This window comes from Lampetra fluviatilis, chromosome 2, assembly GCF_964198595.1.
Source record: "Lampetra fluviatilis chromosome 2, kcLamFluv1.1, whole genome shotgun sequence".
Classification (NCBI taxonomy): Eukaryota; Metazoa; Chordata; class Hyperoartia; order Petromyzontiformes; family Petromyzontidae; genus Lampetra; species Lampetra fluviatilis.
Window position 1 is genome coordinate 2,570,386 of NC_136276.1, and position 19,996 is coordinate 2,590,381.

The 19,996-nt window shown below is 48.1% G+C and overlaps 1 protein-coding gene across 2 annotated transcripts in view; it reads right to left on the reverse strand.

The window, feature by feature from the left end:
* Window positions 1-221: 221 nt before the first annotated feature.
* The window catches only part of LOC144939446 (corticotropin-releasing factor receptor 2-like), a 57,032-nt gene continuing 37,257 nt past the window's right edge, over window positions 222-19,996 (reverse strand). For both annotated transcript variants that reach the window (XM_078866699.1, XM_078866698.1), the window contains 6 exons: window positions 18,515-18,668; window positions 17,435-17,495; window positions 16,780-16,852; window positions 15,652-15,737; window positions 3,565-3,700; window positions 222-2,376 (listed from right to left, as the gene is read on the reverse strand). In XM_078866699.1, the coding sequence (XP_078722825.1) occupies window positions 2,194-2,376; window positions 3,565-3,700; window positions 15,652-15,737; window positions 16,780-16,852; window positions 17,435-17,495; window positions 18,515-18,668 (693 nt within the window). In that variant the 3' untranslated portion in view covers window positions 222-2,193. The remainder of the gene's footprint in view (window positions 2,377-3,564; window positions 3,701-15,651; window positions 15,738-16,779; window positions 16,853-17,434; window positions 17,496-18,514; window positions 18,669-19,996) is intronic.

The window sequence follows — 19,996 nt, forward strand, 5'->3', positions numbered from 1 at the left end:
GCCAAAGAAACAAAACCGCGTGCTCAGACTGCCAATGGCGAGGGTGTAGGTGGCGAGTGGGCGTGCGTGAGAATCAGCGTGGACGTGACACCTCTCAGCCGCTCGTTGGGGAAGGTGAGAATATTTGCACGAATGTTTGAGATATAAAATAAACATTTATTGATATTATTCCCGCATTGGCTTTGACTGTCACGCGCATTGCTCAAACTACATTTCTGTCATGTAAACGAACCTTTATTCGTAAAAAGATAACATTGAACTGGGCACATCACGATACAGAGTCAATGACACTGAGACAACGTTACTCCTTGCGCCTATTTAATACACTCTAAACAAATTACAATAATATACTGCGGCATATCAACTACAGGTTTTGCTTTTCTAGTCATAAACGACCTCGTTAAAGCCCCCCCCCGCTCCCGACATGTTTTGCCTTACATTGGCATGCGTGTCTATGCGTTGGACAGTTTACGATTGGTGGGTGAAAGTCAACGTGATAAGATGGTCACTCGAATGCGGGTTTATATATTTGTTTTACTTACCACTGAAGCGGTGCCTGAATGCACAACGTTCACCTTCACCATACCGTGGATGAGCCGCTTTAAACTGCTGTACTCACTGGGTGGCAGCCAACGCCAACAATATCAAAGCTCCCGTGTATTTAAAAAAAAAAATCATATCATAATAATGTTACATGTACAGGACATTACAGCACTATACAATGAACAGGACTGTACATCTCTTGTATAGCCACCTAACAATATAAATCATCTTAAGCTCGAGCTGAATAATAAATAAGCTGTTACAGTTACAATAATTACACAAATTATGGCAATACTATCTGGAACTTGCCACGCCGTTTTCGTACGCTGCGTCAATACGTGCGCTGTCGTGGAAAGAAAAGCAACGTGGGCTGACTCACGACGTGTGCGTGTGTCTTTTTTTCCTCTTCCCATGGAATTATTTAATTATAGATAAGTTACAAATAACAACCAAGGAAATCAAAACAATATTACGTTAAAAAAATTTAATAACCGAAAACATGTCAACGCCTTCGTGACGAGTCCTCTTGCCCTCTCGTCTCAGCTCTCTTTGTTGTTGTTGTTGTTGCTGTTTTTCGTTTGTTTTCCACGTGAAAAAGAAAATCAAGCGGCTGAAACACGGCCAGCTACTCAAAGAGTCAACTTTGTTTGAACACCTCCTCTTCTTCCTCCTCCTCCTGCTTTCACCCTCGCGGATTCCTAGGGCCTCCTGCTCCGAACGCCGCGTGGCACTTGTGTCCGTGCGACTTTCTCTTCTCTCTCTTTTCAAGTAAACCAACGGGTCTCGACAATCCGCGCCCGCCAATTCCCCCCGGCGTCTTGAGTGGGCCGTACACCCCGCGGGGAAACAATTCTCCCCATCGCCGGCGCTCCTCCAGCCAGCCCCCATCCTCAATCCTCCACCAAATGCGGCGAGGCGGCAGGCACCACAGCGGTAGTGTGTGCGTCTGGCGCGCGTGCCTACCGAGTGCGCGCGGTGGGTGTCAACTTTGCGCGTGATGAGCGTGAGCCCCGTAAGACGACGCACATTTGTGCAACTGTTTTGTGATCGGTTGTGTTCTAGTGGTTGGCGCGTTGCGGCGTCACGAACCCAGTGACCTGAGTTGGATTCTTGCTCACGGCAAACATCGGTGATTGCGATTATCTGAACCGATCCTGGCCTCCCCTGATTCGACTCAACCTCAGATGAGTACCTGGTGCGGTGTATAAACATCACCACTAGGGAGACAAAGGCGGTCGGGCACGGTGCTGGCCACTCACCCCCTTGTGTGCTGTGCCGCCCTTCATAGATGCTCACTAACAGCACTTGCCCTAACAGTCTATCATTGGCTATATGCCAATAATAGACTGTTCCTCGCTAACTAGCCACTGACCAGGTATTCAAAACGACCATATAGGGCATTCCATGTCTTTGTATTGTTCCGTACCGATATCAGGGGTGGGTGTGTTGTTATATGTTTCGATGGTACACTGATGCTTGTCCGCCCGGGCGTTCACAAGGCTATCCGCGCATGTCCATCCGGCTGCTCAAGTGGCTAATGTACAATTATGACATTTTGGTGGCGGTAAAAAAAAATACAATATGAAGTGTTTTGGCAGAGGTGGGGAGATGAATGGGAAGGGGCCAGGGCATATATTGGCTGCGTTTCTCTCACACGGAGGTGGTGCGCTTGAAACTGTGGAAGCTGATGCGGGTGGGCGACGTGGGGATGGACATTGCCCTCGTCACCCGCGCCCTGATCGCGTGGTTGTCCAGCCAGCGGTGCCACCGCTTGCGGATTGCAGAGCGCACCTCGCCGTTCAAGAAGCAGTAGAACACCGACACGAAGAAGCCCTGGCGACAAACAACAACCTGCGCATGAGACGGACGTCGATTCACAGCGCGGCGGCCGCTCAACTTTACCGAAATAACCAAAGAGTATGGATTACTGCAGTCACGACAGCTTCAAATCAAGATTTCACTTGGATGCTCCCGATCTTGTCACATCTGGGAAGCTGAGAGGGGTTGAGCCTGGCTAATAAGTGGACGGGAAGACTGCCTAGGAATATTGCGTGTTGTAGGTCTGGGCTACGATGTGGACAAGAGATGGCAGTGCATCTGTATATTCCTGAGTGTATCTGTGTGGAGTTCTGAGTGTTATCCTTGTTGTGTGTGCGGGTTTTCTATTCGGTAGGCCAGCTTCTCTCCCGCATAGGTTGATGGACTAAAATGTTATTCCGCTTTTTAAAAAAATTAGTGGCGAAGCAGAACCTTTGTTGTTAATAATGCAACAGCGTCTTTAATGTTCACTTCATAAGAGAGCCCACTTTGGAAATTCCCTGCAGAAATCACGGTCTGGCTGTCTCAACTATGCCACCCACTTTATGCAAATCGACTCGGTGTGAGACCGCCGATGACTGGGCAATGTAGACAGCCGAGCCAATTTGAGCCACTGAACCTTTGCACAGTGGCTGCGGTGGGAGCGATCGGTATTTTCAGCAGACCACCCAGCCAACCCAATGTATAAATAATACAGGCAGCCACGCACAGATATATATACATTTTTACTATTGTTGTTGCTTCTCGCAACAACAACAAAAAGCTGACTTCTCACCGCAGTGGCAGAAGAGTACTGAAATCGAGCATTTTGCAATCTTCCTTTCATGTTCTGTGACCTGGTCAAAACGATGACCACTGGATTTGATCAAGCCGCTCTCTCTAGAATGGATAAGTGTGGACCCGTGTAATGTGGAGTCTTAGAGAAATACCGACGTTCACTCATATGCTCTTCTTACTCCCAGTTTGTGCACAGGACTTCCCACAAAATGGCATATTTTATCGACCCTGAAGAGATAATTGCCCTAATCAACCCGTGACCAGAATTTTTATTCAACCCCCCCCCCCGCCAATCTTGCGTCGGTTACTCGACACCAACAGAACCACCGAGCAGACTGCAATTGCCTGCTTCTTGACGAGGCTGCGATGAAACGAACAGACTAAAGTGGCACGGGCGCCGCGGGGCACGCGGCAACGCACACCGACCTGGAAGGACATGAGGAAGGAGTTGACGTAGAGGAAGATGACCTGCGAGATCTCGTCCTCGCCTGGGTTCACGAAGAACAGCATGTAGGTGATGCCGAGCAGCGGCAGCAGCACCAGCGTGGCCTTCACGGCCTTCCTGCAGCGTAGCAGGGCGGAGGGTCAGAGGTTAGCCCCTTAGCGCCGGCGGACGAGGGAAAGGCTGCCCGAGTACCAGCCTCAACGCGCCCCCCCACACCCCGCCACCCTCCAAACGGCTCTTACAGCCAAGTGACAAAAAAAGCGTCGGTACAAAAGTGAGCATAATTAAGAGGTGAGTGCCACAGCCTTTTCTTGTATACACAGGGGGTGAGGGCTCGGGCAGAACACGCGGTAGACAACGAGCAGATCGTATCGTTACTCGCTCTGCTCAGCGGCGAAGGTTTTGTTTAACGTCCACTGTGGTGGTGTGGCTCGCCCTCAGTTCTCGTATGACCCTCCCATTATCTCAGAGGTCACGCTGCAGGCTTGTCAGAGGTTAGAGGGAAGAGGACGCCGAGGAATACAAATCGATGCTTGTAGACCCCGGACTGCGAGGTGACGGGAAGATGACATGAGAGCTGTGTGCTGAATCTCTCTGTGCGTAGCTTCGAGTGTCACCCCGCTTCGCTTGATGTGGGGTTTTCGTCAGGCACACCTCCACCCCCCGCCCACCCCCGCGCGCGAAACATTGCCGTTCATGGAATTGGCTCAACAGCAAAAGAACGCGGTGCCCTCTTCACAGAAAAAAGTCGTGAGGCTCAGCAAGTCTTCCTTACGATGGGCATTGTTACCATCGTTATTGGAGAGTGGGTGGCCACAGAGGTTGCAGAGGGCGGAGTGAGGGACAAATGCGAGACGCAGCTGCAGAGTTGCGGAAATCACCGCCGGGTTGGAAGAGGACGTGCGGATGCAGGAGGTGGGGGGGGGGACAGAGCAAGAGAGTTGGCCATAGAGGCAGGGAAGAATGATAAATTGCGAGTTAATGGGAATGCGTTTTCCGTGGCGTTCAGGTGAGGTATGGAGGTGGCAGGTCGTTTGTACGCGCGTACGGAACGTGGCAAAAAATGGGGGGGGGGAGTGGGGACGAGGACAAAGAGAGATGGAGAGGGTGCGCGCGTATAATCCACTATCGATTCCTCCACACGGCGTCCAATTCTATCAGAGAAAATATGCCGCCTTTTATCGGATAATGTGTTCATATATACAACCATTACGTATACATCCTGTGCGTAATGGCGTGACATCGCGATGGTACGGACCATAGTTGGCAACAAGATAATGCATCGAGGTGGTGGCGGCCTGGCTATTTTTAAAAGAATAGAGAAAGAGAGAAACATCTCTGGGGCCTTTGGGCCAGCGCCAGCAGACACGGCATTATCTTCTCAGCCCAGTCAAATGCAAAGACAAAGATCCCCCGTATAACGTTAAGAGAATGTTGGGGCAAGTGCTGTTAGCGAGCATCTATGGAGGGCGACAAGGCACACGAGGGGTGGGTGGCCAGCACAACGCCTGACCGCCTTTGTCTCCCCAGTGGCGATGTTTACACACCGCACCGGGTACTCATTTCAACCTCGGGGAGGCTCAGGACCGGTACAGCATTGGCCGTGAGCGAGAATCGAACTCGGGTCGCCGGGTTCGTAGCACAGCGTGCTAACTACGACGCCACCGCTCCCCAGACACATAGATACACGCACAAAGACAAATATCCCCCGTATAGCCCCAGCAGACTGTTGGGGCAAGTGCTATTTGCGAGCACACATGACGGGCTGGTGTGGGCACCACCACGCCCAGCCACTTTCCCGATGGTTACACATTGCACCAAGTGCTATTTTAGGCTGAGTTAATCTTGGTGAGGCCCAGGACAGATTCAAATTACACTGGCCGCTGATGTTTTTTATGATAGAGAATGGAGGGTGGGACGAGTGGGAGGTTTGCAGGGGTCGTATAATTATATGCGAACCACTCTGTCACTATTAAACATCTAAATCCACCCCTCACCAACACAAAGACAAATATCCCCCATATAGCCTCAACAGACTTTTAGGGAAAGTGCGACACGCACACACATATGGGCATTTTCAGTTGATGTAGGTCGGTGTGGAAATCACACGGTTGTTTTTAACGCAATAACAAAATACCAATTATATATCTGCAGCAGACTAACCTTCAAATAAAATATACATTTATATCTGAATTGACGTGATATTGTTTAATTTGACTGCGAAATGCAGTTGTACATTTTAAATACACATGTATAACGTGCATTCCTTACTCTGGTGATAAATGCAACATATACAATACTGATGGCGGCGCGTACACATGCAGCGGCTCCTCTCTCTCCCATTAGATCGGTGTATTTATGTTTTTTTGTGTTATCCATCTACGTGCATTTGTTCGTCATCATCACGTCGATTAAACGTAAGGCGCACATACTCTCGCGAATTTCTGCTCGCCATCGGCAGAACCACACTCATGGATATAAACCCGGCAGACGCGGAAGAGCTACGCGACTGCGGTCTGCTCCAGAGGCCTGCTCTACCACCGACCCCCACTATTGCAACCAGCCTACAGTGGAAGCGCCACAGGCGGTGTATGAGGAAGCAGAAGAGGGGAAAGCGCGGAGGTATCGAGGCTAGGCGAGCGGCTAGCCCTCACCGGCCGGCTATCCCTACCATCACACTGGCCAACGTACGCTCGCTGGAAAACAAACTGGACTATATCCGCCTTCTTCGTACAACTTCCAGGACTGAGTGAGTGCTGTGTCCTTGTGTTTGTGGAAACATGGCTTAACGATAACGTCCCGGACCATGCCATTCAGCTAGCCGGGCTAACATGTTACCGGGCGGACAGAGCGCTCGTCGATGGGGGGAAGACTCGCGGCGGGGGACTCTGTGTTTACATCACCGATGCCTGGTGCCGCGACGCTGTTGTGGTCTGCCAACACTGCTCATCATTGGTGGAGTTTATGGTAATTAAATGCCGGCCATTCTACCTGCCGAGGGAATTTAGTGCCATATTGCTGGTGGCACTATACATCCTCCCTGGCTCCGAAAACAACAGGAACGAGGCACTGTATGAACTCCATCAGCACATCGGTGACCAGCAGACAGCCCACCCAGATGCCTTCCTCATTCTGGCTGGGGATTTCAACAATGCCAACCCCAAGAGCGTGTTTCCACAACTCCAGGGACACATCAACTTTCCCACACGAGGAAACAATATCCTGGACAATGTCTACACTACACACAAAGGTGCCTACAAAGCCCGTCCCCTCCCCCACCTTGGGGCCTCAGATCACACCACTGTTCTGCTTACAGGCCGCTGGTTAAAGTCACTAAACCAGTTATAAAGCGGATCTGCGTGTGGCCTGAGGGGTCTTCAGAGGCACTCGAGGACTGCTTCTCCACCACCGACTGGAACATGTTCAGAAAGGCAGCCACCTACAACAACACCGTAGACCTCCAGGAGAACACGGAGACCGTCACTTCCTACATGAGGAAGTGCATGGAGGATGTCACGGTCACCAGAACCATCTCCATTCGGGCCAACCAGAAGCCATGGCTGACAGGGGAAGTCCATAGGCTCCTGAGGGCTCGGAACACCGCCTTCAAAGCTGGCGAGGAGATGGGCCTGAAGACAGCCAGGGCCAACCTGTCGCGAGGCATCAGATTGGCCAAGAGGCAGTACTCCAGGAGGATCGCCGACCGCTTCAATGACAGCAGAGACACCCGGAACCTGTGGCGAGGGATGCAGACCATCACGGACTATAAACCCTCTCCGCAGACCTGTGACAGCTCCACCTCTCTGCTGAACCAGCTGAAGGATTTCTTTGCTCGCTTTGAGGCAGACAACAGCACCCCATCACAGAAGACTCCACCGCCTCCCGGCGACCAGGTGCTGACGCTATCCCCAGATAGCGTGAGGGGATCCCTCAGAAGGACGAACCCAGGGAAAGCCCAGGGCCCTGACAACATTCCGGGTCGTGTCCTGAGAGACTGTGCGGAGGAGCTCACAGATGTCTTCACCGACATCTTTAACACCTCGCTGAGACAGGCTGTTGTACCTACGTGCCTCAAAGCTACCACCATCATCCCGGTCCCGAAGAAGTCATCACCCTCCTGCAACAATGACTACCGCCCGGTCGCACTCACTCCAATCCTTATGAAGTGCTTCGAGCGGCTAGTCCTACAACACATCAAGTCTGTCCTTCCCCCCGCCCTGGACCCTTTCCAGTTTGCGTATCGGTCTAACCGCTCGACCGATGACGCCATCTCCGCTACCCTCCACTCAGCTCTCACCCATCTGGAGACTAAAGACTCCTACGTCAGAATGCTGTTCATCGACTTTAGCTCAGCATTCAACACAATCATCCCCCATCAGCTCATCCACAAACTAGACCACCTGGGGCTCAACACCTCCCTGTGCAACTGGCTGTTGGACTTCCTGACAGGGAGACCACAGGCAGTTCGAGTTGGCAGCAACACCTCCGGCACCATCACACTGAACACAGGGGTCCCCCAAGGATGTGTGCTGAGCCCCCTCCTCTTCACTTTGCTGACCCACGACTGCACACCATCATTCAGCTCCAACCTCTTCATTAAGTTTGCGGATGACACAACTGTGGTGGGTGCCATCAAAAACGGGGATGAGACAAACTACAGGAGTGAGGTGAGCAGGCTGGCCACGTGGTGCAAGGACAACAATCTCCACTTGAATGTTGAGAAGACGAAGGAGATTGTTGTGGACTTCAGGAGAGTGCACACCCAGCATACTCCGCTAACCATCAACGGTGCTGCAGTGGAGAGGGTGAGATGCACCAAGTTCCTGGGTGTGCACATCTCTGAAGACCTGTCGTGGAGTCACAACACTGCATCACTGGCCAAAAAAGCCCAACAGCGCCTGTGCTTTCTCCGCAAACTGAGAAGAGCAGGAGCCCCGCCCCCCATCATGCACACCTTCTACAGAGGCACCGTTGAGAGCATCTTGACGAGCTGCATCACCGTGTGGTACGGCACCTGCACCGTGTCCTGCCGCAAGACTCTGCAGCGCATAGTGAGAGCAGCTGAGAGGATCATTGGTGTCTCTCTCCCCCCTCTTCTGGACATTTATAACACCCGCATCACCAGCAAAGCAATCAAGATTGCAGGTGATCCCACCCACCCATCTCACAGCCTCTTCAGCCTGCTGCCGTCAGGGAGGAGATTGCGGAGTCTTCGGGCCAAGACCAGCAGGCTCAAAGACAGTTTCTTTCACCAGGCTGTCAGGAGACTCAACTCCCTCCCTGCTCTACCATCACTCCCCCCCACTGCCCACCCTCCCCCCTTTGCCCCCTGACCCCGACCCCCACACACACATTCACTCGTACATCCTGATCTCTGGACTGCACATTGAACTACATCATACTACCACACCGGTTTAAATATCTTATTTCTTTAATTATTTTATTTAAATAATATTTTACATTTTATAATTCTTGACTGTTGTTTATTTTAAGTCTATTACATTTTTGATTATTTATCTTGTGTTGATCGCCGATTGTTTATTGTTTATTTATGTTTGTTAATTGTGATTCATTTTTTAATTGCTTGGTTGCACCGTGGGACCAAGAGAGAGGACTGTAATTTCATCTGTGTTGTATGTCATGCATGTAACACACTTGACAATAAAGTGACTTTTGACTTTTTTTTTTACTTTGATATATTCTGCTTCCACAAAACTAGGATAACAACAATGAAACAAATTAAAAGATTAAAATATACCACGGAGCTTACAGGGTTCCGTGTGTACTTATGCGGGAGGTACTGACCCTGATAGCGCTGGGCACAAATCATTCCTCCAGTCGAGATAAAGATTCGGATTCTTTGGTGCTGCCCTCTGTTCTGAGCCCACATCTCAATCGATTCCTCCTCCCGATTCCCTCGAGGTGTCCAGCTCAACTCTAGCGTCCGCGAACAATTCCCGTTGCTCATCTCCGTATTAAATATGCGGGGAGATTAATGAAATGACACAGATGGAATACGAACACCGGGTTGCTTTGTCACGAAAATACGCCCGGGGATTTGAGAGCGAGCGAGCGAGCCGTGCATTTTTGGCACAACAAGCCGCTGTCAGACCAGTCACCATCTGTACGCAGAGAAGTTCGTTTTCATTTCTAGGTTTGCCCCGTGGCAGGGAATCTTTGCCGAGACTGCAGAGGAGGTGAAAGTATAAAAAGCGTGGTTATCTGCGAGTTTGGTGATCCCAGATGAGATTTTAAAAAATCAGAGAGGGAAAAAACAAATGTTGGCGAGTAAAAAATTGTGTGATAAGGTTTGCGCTAATCTGTATCTTTGCTAGCACTGCACCCAGCTAAACCTTGGGGAGGGGTGACTCATTTCGGGATACAAAATGTGTTGCGTATAAGTAACGCTTTCATTATATAAATATTTAATGTATCTAAATAGATAAATATAAATCCTCGGTCCGTCCCGTGTTACCGACTCGTGGGGAAGCTCAACGCCTCTGCTCACCGGGATCCTGTGACATCAGTGCGAGCTCTTTACGAATTCATCCCGAAAATATGTCGGCAAAGAGAAAATATATATATTTCCTATTTCACATTCTTGCCATTCATAAAATATGGTGTATGGCATAAAACGGCCGTCTAAAAAAATCTTAAGGTGGTGGTTGCGGGGGGGGGGCAGCTGCACCTTTACCCCCCCCCCCACACACTCCCACCAAAGACAAAAATCCCCCGTATAGCCTTAACAGACTGTTGGGGAAAGTGCTGTTAGCAAGTAGCACCTCTGAAGGCTGGCACAGTAGACGAAGGGGTGGGTTGGCCAGCACCACGCCTGACCGCCTTTGTCTCCCCAATAGCAATGTTTACACCGCCCTACCAGGTACTCATTTGAGGCTGAGTCAACCTAGGGGAGGAGGCCCAGGACCGGGGAAAATAATCGTCACCGGTGTTGGCCATGAGCGGGAACTAAACTCGGGTCGCCGGGTTTGTGGCACGACGCGCTGACCTCCCCCCCCCCGCTCTGTGGTATAGATCTCGGGCTTCTGCGAGATGAGGCCTTTTCCTCCGCCGTGTTTGCACAACGTTTGAAACACATGGACGGCCACCGTCGGACGTCTATATTTTCGTAACGCGCCATTATAATTTTTCCTTCTATGCCTCGTTAAAATTGAAAGCAACGTGCACTTTAATTTCTAAGTGCTTATATAAAAAAAAACAGTTCCTTTAAACAAAAGATATATATATACGGCATGAACGTTTTAGAAACGTTGTGCTAATTATAGGGAGATTAGTCTGAATGAGCAGGCACAGCTGCTGCGTTTGGCGGCGCGGCGGCGTTTCTGTCAGAATGGAATCTTGGCCTCCGAGCGGAATTCTGGGAATTGGAAAATCTGAGATATTTAAAGATACCGATCGTTAAAGATGCATTTTTATTGCGAAGCACCTTGGACAGCATCTCTGGTGCCTCCTCGTTTGCCAGACTCCCTGGGAAGAGGGGTTGTCCAAAAGTAATCCGTGATTAACAGGAGAAACACAGACTAATTACAAGACCTTTGGCGGTTCTGAACTGCCATCACACCCGTCGATATGGTGAATTGTCATAGCTCTGGGTGATAATGCCCTCCAATAATCTAATAGTTTTTTTTTACATTGCACTGCTAATGTTAAAAAGCCAATAAGTGGCTCCAGAGGTCACACAAACTCATTCCATGCAATGTACTCACATTGTCTATAATCCATTCTCACAAGCGCGATTCGCAGCACACTTCGCAAGCGGTATGAATACTTTTTCAGTGATACAACGTCCCTTTCCTACTGCTGCTCCGTGTTCAGCCATCTCCAACGCTCTTCCGAGATTAGGAAGCTACTACAACTTTGTCACTTTTAAATGTAGATTAAAAACTACATTTCTTAGAACAGCTTTTTATGCTTAATTTGTTCTCCTTCCCCCCCACCTCTAATTAGCACGGTTGGCTACGTACGATGCGAAAGAGGTTCAACATACATACACCATACATACATGCTCACTGCACAACAAGGCCACGCTACTCTTGCGCGCGCACGGAACTGCTTGCTTTGGGCCACGGCGAAGGTAGAAATACCGACTCCACGATCATCTTCATGCACCCCAGACTGATCCCCATATAATGTTGAGGGCGTAATCGTTCTCGCTCTGTCACAATGCAATGGGTCATCATCACAAGCGAGGGCTGCAGAGGAATTCAATAACTTTTCGTCCTTTCCATTGCGGCGAAGTACTCGCGCTTAACTGGGCTACATCCACACGTGGTTTTTGTGTGTGTGTGCGCGTCATTTTAAACCTATCAAGGGGCTGGAGGGGCCACAGTGAGCCCATGACACAAGCGACAATGTGCAACTCAAGAACGTGCATGAAGCTTAGGAGTCGATACTAATCGATGATTCAATGCATCGTTACACTCCAGTAAAGGCCCCGGGGCATTGGACTCAGCAGCAGCAGCAGCAGAGCAAACAGCAGCGGGGTACAGAATAGAGGAATGCAGCAGAGCAGCTGGTGGGCCGTGCGCATCACAGAATGGGGATAGCTAAAGCAACACACAATAAAACAAATGTTCTAATCAGGAATGCGAGTCCAATGTCATCATTTGAGTTTATGACCGATCATAAGCTGACTACTTTGCCACACGCAGTATGTAGTTTCTTGCAAAGAAAAAAAAGCTGGACAGCTTTCAAGCATTCACGATGTAAAACGCATCACTGAAGTCAGAAAAAAACATCAGCTCCCAGCAGGGAAACAAGCTTCCGCATGCAAACGATGTGATGCCTCATTTGATAATGGGGAAGAACTTCCAAGGGGTTAAGTAACAATAATTGACTCCCCTGCCCAAAAGAATCACTGCGATGACAGCGCCGTCTTGGAGCCCGCCTTCGCACAGCCCACGGAACCATTCAGGGGCCTCCCATGGCCATAACGGATCCTGTGGCTTCTCCGCCTACAGATTAGGGTCATCCCTGTGTGCACTGGGTCATGAATAAAATCATGACTGGGCCGTATATTTCTATCACAATCTCAATATAATGTTGAATGCGACCGAGGTTTAAAATGGTATTCGGGTAAAAGAGCTTTAATTTTGATACCACCTTCAAAGCTACGTCCACTCGTGTGACAGACAACACGTAAGTAATCGTCCAATGTTAAGCCACCTCAACTTTCAACGTCGTTGGAGCTACGTGGTACGGGGAATGTTGTGTGGCCACTTGTGTTTCATTGCTTTAAGATCGCTTGGGTGGGTGTGTATGAGATGCGTATCGCTCTTCGGCTTATACTTGAACAAGACCATCTGTTTATTTTGAGTAATACAGGAAAGTAAGGGATATTCAAACTAATCTAGGATTATTTGGCAAAAACATTTCAGTCGGAGTTTTTTTTTTTGCATGTGTTAACACACTTTCAAATTGTTGTATTTGTATGAAAGTGGTCGTTAACATTGCATAGGAATCACATGGCTTCACAAATGGACCAGAGCCATTAGCGTTGAAGATGCTGGATTTGAATTCCTTACAAATAACTACTTAATTTGTTATTGTAAAAGTGGCAATCGAAGTAGTTAAAAATGTATTTTCTCATTTTAACAACTTTTTTTTTTGAAAAGTTCTACTAACTTGGAATGAAGGAAACATTTTTTTTTACAGAATGGCCGCCAGGAGACGATCGTACTTAACGAGTTTGGGAATAGCTCTGCCATAATATGTCCACCGATGTAATTGCCTACAACATATTTGGCTGACTGTTTCAAAGTGTCGCAAACGACTGTAGAACTCTGACATCAGAAGCAGCCGAGCGTGACGAATCCTACTTTCACCCTCCCGGCCACTGCCTCCTCCTCCTTCCCTTCCTGAGCTTCCTCCCCGATTCCCCGTAGAACGGCTACACTATATCACCATCTGTTAAGGCAATTCATTCGGCAGAATGTTTAAAAGCTTGCGAATGCTCCTCTGGGAGCATCAGATAGGTCGACTCAGCCTCAAATTAGTACCTGGTGCTCATTTGGTGCAGCATGTAAACATCGCCACTGGGGAGACAAAGGCGGTTGGGGCGTGGTGCTGGCTACCCCCCCCCCCCCCCCGCAGCCTGGCCTCATTCGGCAACTCGCTCGGCAGTTTCCGTGAGATGATGGCCGATTGCCTGCAGAGTTCTGACATTGCGTCTCCACCACCCTCCTCCCCGTTGTGTTTTGTGTCGCGCTGTTCGTTCCCTCGTTCGTTGGTCGGCACGGTGCCCGATATTTCGTTCCGCGTGCTGGATCCTCCTTCAGCACGCGGAGAAAAACGTCGGTCATCGCGCCGACCGACCCACGGCGCAACCTGAAAGCGCATCGGAGGGCGACACAGCACGATGGTAGAAACCTGCTCAGCAGCATGATGGCTCAGACTCTTCTTCATTGCTCCCTTATCTTCCCTTCACCTCTCTTCCCTTCACCTCTCTTCCCTTCACCTCTCTTCCCTTCACCTCTCTGTCTCTGTCACTTATTGTTGAATACATTTCTGGCAGAGACGTGTTGCTACCAATGACGTATGAACAATGATTCTAAAATCAAAAAGCCCCACACAAACAGCAGCATCCAAAGGCTGCACCCAGTGACAACAATCGAATCTGAAAATTATCAGAGGACATAATTATAGCGCCGGCCAGAAAACCAACACACAGAAACATGTAACAACAACAAAAAATCACACAGCCATTTACACATTATGCTAAAACCACCCGCAGTTCCTGAAGAAGTGGATTGTGGTCCTGTGAAATCCCAAGCAATGAAAGTGCAAAATACGCTGGAACAGAGATGTAAGGTGTCTAAACTTGGTAATATTTTACCAGTTGGGACCTTTTGAAATGACGCCATTGATATGAGAGACAGGTCTTAAAATAAAAAAAATGTCCATTGCTCTATATCACCATGAATATAATGTGTCAAATACGGACACATTTCAAGAGGCTGTACAAGGCAGCCCATAGAAACATAAACATTACATGCAGATTTTATATATATTTTTTTTCATAAAAGCAAAACCACCCGTTGGGCAGATGGAGCAGCAGCAGCAGTAGCAGCACGCGACGCTACACAGAGCCGTCTCAAGTACCGCCACTCCCACGCACAACTGCCGCTCGACCCGTGGTGTGCATTCAATGTCATGCAGGCACAGCCAAAGGATTGAGGAAATGAATAATTATTTGGATTAAAAGGTGAAAAGATGGAAATACAAGACAAACATGTTCCTGGGAAAGTACTGTAAAACGAGTCAAACGCAGAGGAGAGAAGGATGATCTTAACTTTGGACTTAAAGAGGGAAAATTACTCAATGGTGCGGATAACTAAGGAGAGAGAATTTCAACCAACAGTAGCAGCAGAAGAGAAGGAGCAACCCCCCGTAGTTTCGAGGTTGATTTTGGGTTTGACCAAGTGGCTAAGGCTGTTAAGACTAAAGTGAAGGAATGGGAGTGGAGGGTGAGATGAGAGGGGAAGAGGCAGGCTGGAGCAAGTCCATATTAGGACCATAAAGCCGGCGAGGGCGCTCTTGTTGCTGATCTTAGATCAAACTGGGGACAAGTGAAAAGATTTGAAAATTGAGAATTGGGGAGATGTGCCGAGTCGTGAGACAGAAAGTTTATCAGGGGAGATGACATCACTTCTGATGTGAGACCTCGTCCGTTGTATATTTGTAATTTATTATTTGGTTCTTTCGGTTAAGTCACGTCTAAAGATAAAATAATAAATTAAATTAAATAATAGAATACGACGTTTAGATTGCAACACAACGTCGTATTCTATTATTTAATTTAATTTATTATTTTATCTTTAGACGTGACTTAACCGAAAGAACCAAATAATAATTCCTGCAGTCACGAAAGTTCTAAAATTAAAATTTTTGTAATTTGAAAGCTTCTGCTGACTAATGGAGCTATTTGGTCAGAATGTTCCATTGTTTTTTTTATTAAAACTTGTTGTTGTTGTTATGGATCGAGAGTAAGGAAAACTAAACAACGATCGCAAGTGGAAAGGACTTCGTGTTATAAGCGGAAAGTACATCACCTGTACTGGATGGTCTCCGAGGTTGTCGATGCTCGTAGTTTGGTCATCAAAATCGTCACGATGTTGAAGAGAAAAATGAAATTGATCTGTTCAGGGAAACAACAGAATGTTAAACGGTGTCAGAAGCTGGCTAAAGCAGTTGGTTCTTGCATGTGCAACGGAACTCAGGCGATTAATTCTGCAGCAATGGAATTATAGCTTGGGACATGAAACCCGATAGTCGCAAAATATGACACGAGGATAAACGTTCTCATCACATTGGGTTGGTCCAATGCATAAGTGCCACTTAACTACCACATCCCAATGGTCGACATTGTTCTTGCAATTCCGTTCTGGCGAAGTGGCCCCAATATATTTAGAGTCCTATCTGTAGGCGTGCTGACCTGCCGTGAGCAGGCGTTATTAAATCAGAAGTGAGATAGAGGCAGGTGACGAAAGTGCTTTTCGTCAAGGGCGGCCCTCAGCCATGTTCGCGGATGATGATAGCCATGTGACAATCGACCTCTCCCGTGATTCCGTGCATTCTCCAGAATCGAGCTCACGATTAGAATCAAGAATTGCGTCTTATTTTGTTTGTTGAGTTTGTACCACACCTCATTGATATTGTTTTTGATCGGTCTAAAGTTACATTTAATGAGTGGATTATAACATCGCCCAGTAAGCGCCTCCTTTTTTTGATCCATTGTCGAATTAAGGCCTTTCCACACCGTGTTGTCCGTGCGAGTTATTTGACCGCACCTCACCAAATTGGTCAGTGCGGCATGGTGCAGTTGAACGAGGGAGGCATAAACCGGCTCAGATGTCACTCGCCAATGACGCTCGCCGATGATAATCTCACTGGCGTCGTTGGGTTGAGAGCAAGGGGCACTCACACCACTGCCGACTCACCACTCACGCATTTGGCTTCGAGTGTTGCCACTTTATTGCACACGTCACGCGTCGCAGCAATGGTTTGGTTCGAAAGCCACCGAATGGCTTCAGGCATTACAGAATTATTTGCGGGTGCAGCTCCTCGTATGCGGCCAAGTAATGGGCCACTATTATGTGGCCCGCTCTACTCCGCACGCATCAAGTGGCGATGCCATGGTGGGCGCTGGCCGTCAAGTGGCTCGCGAGTGCTTCCCTCACCAGCAGCACGAGAATAATGGGCCCTTGGTAGATGTAGTCGATGTACTTCCCGGGCGTTTTCCCAAACCAGCACCTCGAGAAAGAGACGGAACAAATTAAACCATTAAGGGAGAACTGCCAAATTATTTGTCGTGCCTCTCTCGACATTAAATTGCCACCATTATTGTCATCAAGGCGAAATGGCACTCCAATGAAATGTAATTCTTGAAAGATGTGTCATAGGTCAGGTCTCTCAGAAAATCCGATGTATTTAACTCAATCCATCTGGTAATGGAGTTTCTGACAGTTTCAGAAGGGCTTAATTAAGCAAATGAAGTTGTAATATTCACGCAATCTAACCCAAAACAAACTCTATTATGGTCGCGAAAGCCAATGTGTTAAACTGTAATATCATCATAATCATCGTTAATTATTGTTTGCAACGCTTGTATCAGAGCAAGGTTTCAGAGTGCTTAAGTGATGAATGGAGCGGCTTGAAAAGATTGGGAGGATGATGCTTTGTGTCATTAAACAGAGCGCGTTCAATGCGACGCACGCATCACAGCCGCGTGGACAAGGAGGCTTTGGCGAGACAGAGGAGCGCCGTGCATCAATCGCTGGCGCGAGCGACGGCCGCGACCCTTCCAATGCCGCACCGCGCAGATGAGCAACTTACTTTTCATCTTCGAAATGCAGCTTCACCATGGCCCAGATTATGATTATCGGCGCGGGTATCACTGAAAAATGATCATTAGTGGGGGCACAAAACACACAGACGGTCCATTAGTCAAGCAATGTTTTTTTTTTACCCCCCGCGCAAAAATACAAATTGAAGAAAGAAAAAGTAATGGCGTTTCGGATTCGTAACATATTACACACTTAATAGCCTGGGAAAAGGAGGCAAGGGGAAAACGATTTTACGAGCTAAACATTAATGAGTTTTCACAGTGACACATTTCGTTTTATGAGTTGCAATTATGTAAACGTGAGGGCTTGAGATAGATCGGTTGTGCTGGATGGAATGTTCGGTCGAGTCCTGGGGCAATGAATGCAGTTCTGCCAAACCGAGAGCAAATTGGTGCTGCGTTGCGCCTACCTTTGTTTAACACCATCAACATCTCATTAAAAGTGACACGTTTCTCCAATGATACGTGCGTACTGAGCATCTCATAATTTCTACTGCCAGAGATTCTCTCGTTAATATACTCAGCACCTCCAATGAGCGCGGTTGGCTCTGTACGGAGCAAAATAAGTTCAACACACATACTGCTCAGCTTTGTTGTGTTATCTGACGAGATAGGGCATATTCAGGGTGATTTGGTCGAATGTATCGCGGGCATCCTGTACGCGAAAGTTATGAGTAGCAGCGTGTGCTTTGGCAGCTATTCTGAGGATGGCCCACATGTGCTTCACTCATAAACGATCATCACGCGAACCCCGGTCATTCTCGCAGCGGCTTCTGGCTCAGCCATCGAACAAAGACAATCACCGCATCGCGCGTATTCAGATGCGCTTCTGCGGCCGTCTGGAACGCTCTTCTTTTCGATACTCGGAAAGCCACTGGAGCTTTGCGCTTTTAAATGTAAATTAAAAACTCATTTATTTAGAACAGTTTTTTTTGTGTTTAGTTTCTTGTCCTTTCCCCGCACCTCCTGATTAGCACGGTTGACTACGTACGGTGCGAAAGAAGTTCAACATCCATATGTACATACTCCACGTGTCCCGTGCGGGTATGCCAATCAACCGTCACACCCACCCCAGCCGATGCAGATGAAGATCCACTTGCGCAGCTTGTCGGTGGAGTAGGTCATGACTATGGCTGTGTGGAGGTAGCAGCCCTCGACAAACATCCAGAAGAAGTTGGTCACCTGGAAGTAGTTGAAGATGGTGATGATGACGCAGCACCAGGGCTGTGTACGCACACACACACACACAAGCAGGTCATATGTAGGCCTATACATTCATGTCAGACATTCTATTAATGAAGGACTTCTTTGAAAATAAAAATTATAATGTATTGTCTTTTTTCAAATGTTATTCCAACTGTGCTTGTGGAGTAATGCCACAAGGTGAAGTACCCATTGGAATGCTTGCGGAAAAGTGTAACCCATTGTGCTGGAGAAGTGCCCACGTAAATAGATTTCAGAGAACTTCTTTTGAGGCGTCTCCAAATGACCTCTGTGATCCACACACCCTGCTTCAGCCAGAGATGTGTTTGTAGTGAGGGAGCCAGGCCAATGTTTTGGAATTATCAGAGCTGGAATTTAGGCACATTGCGTGAAGAGTTACATGCATGTCGTGGGGTTGTTTTTGTTGCGTATTCGCTGGCGGGTGGGCCGAAACCATCAACTCGCTACACTCGAGAACACACTTTCGTCGCGAGCGGCAGAAATGCAGATTTGAACCCAGGATTTTGCTCGGGCCAGCTTAGAGCTTTGACCCCTGAAGCACCGGATCACCCCTGATTACAATTTACTACGACTGTAAATGTGGCCTGTAAAATACAGCTCAAATATAAATTGGGATGATTACCAAAGCGATGACACTCGGTTTCTATGCTACTATGCTTTATACATATGCCACTGTTTTTTTTCATGTAATAGTTTTTTTCAGTATGTATAATATTCAATACGTTTTAGTGTTCAGTTATTTGAGCGTGGGAAAAGCACCACATAAATAAAACACATTCTTATTATAATGTGTTAACTCAGTGTGTAAGTAAAAAAAAATGCAGTTGGTAAATGACTGCATCGCATTACTACGTATCAATGATGCCACCTGTGGCATATTGATGCTCATCACATACCATCGTGATCAGGCATCTGGTAAATTATACGGCAGGAGCGTATAAAATGTGATTACAAAAACACACTGATATGGCACGCCGCGCGTTAATACAACACCTCACACTGCTGAAGTTACCCAGCTCCTTCCTTCCGTCCGTCATCCTAACGCGCCAATACATTTCCATCCGTATCTCTGGAGCCGTTTCGACACATGAGCGATTTCACAAATGCAACCCCAACGCTCATTTTGCGCTCTAGCGGCGTTGATGACCGGCGGAGCACCGAAACCCTCGCAGCGGCGCTTCCCGCCCCGCTGTGCTGGCTACGACGCAGGGACCTGTGGGAGGTGCTCATATTGAAGCGGCGTTTAAACTAAAACTATTATTTTTTATTTCACCAAGTAAGGCCCACTGAGGTATATAGCTCTTGCTCTGAAGCTATCGTGACTGCAA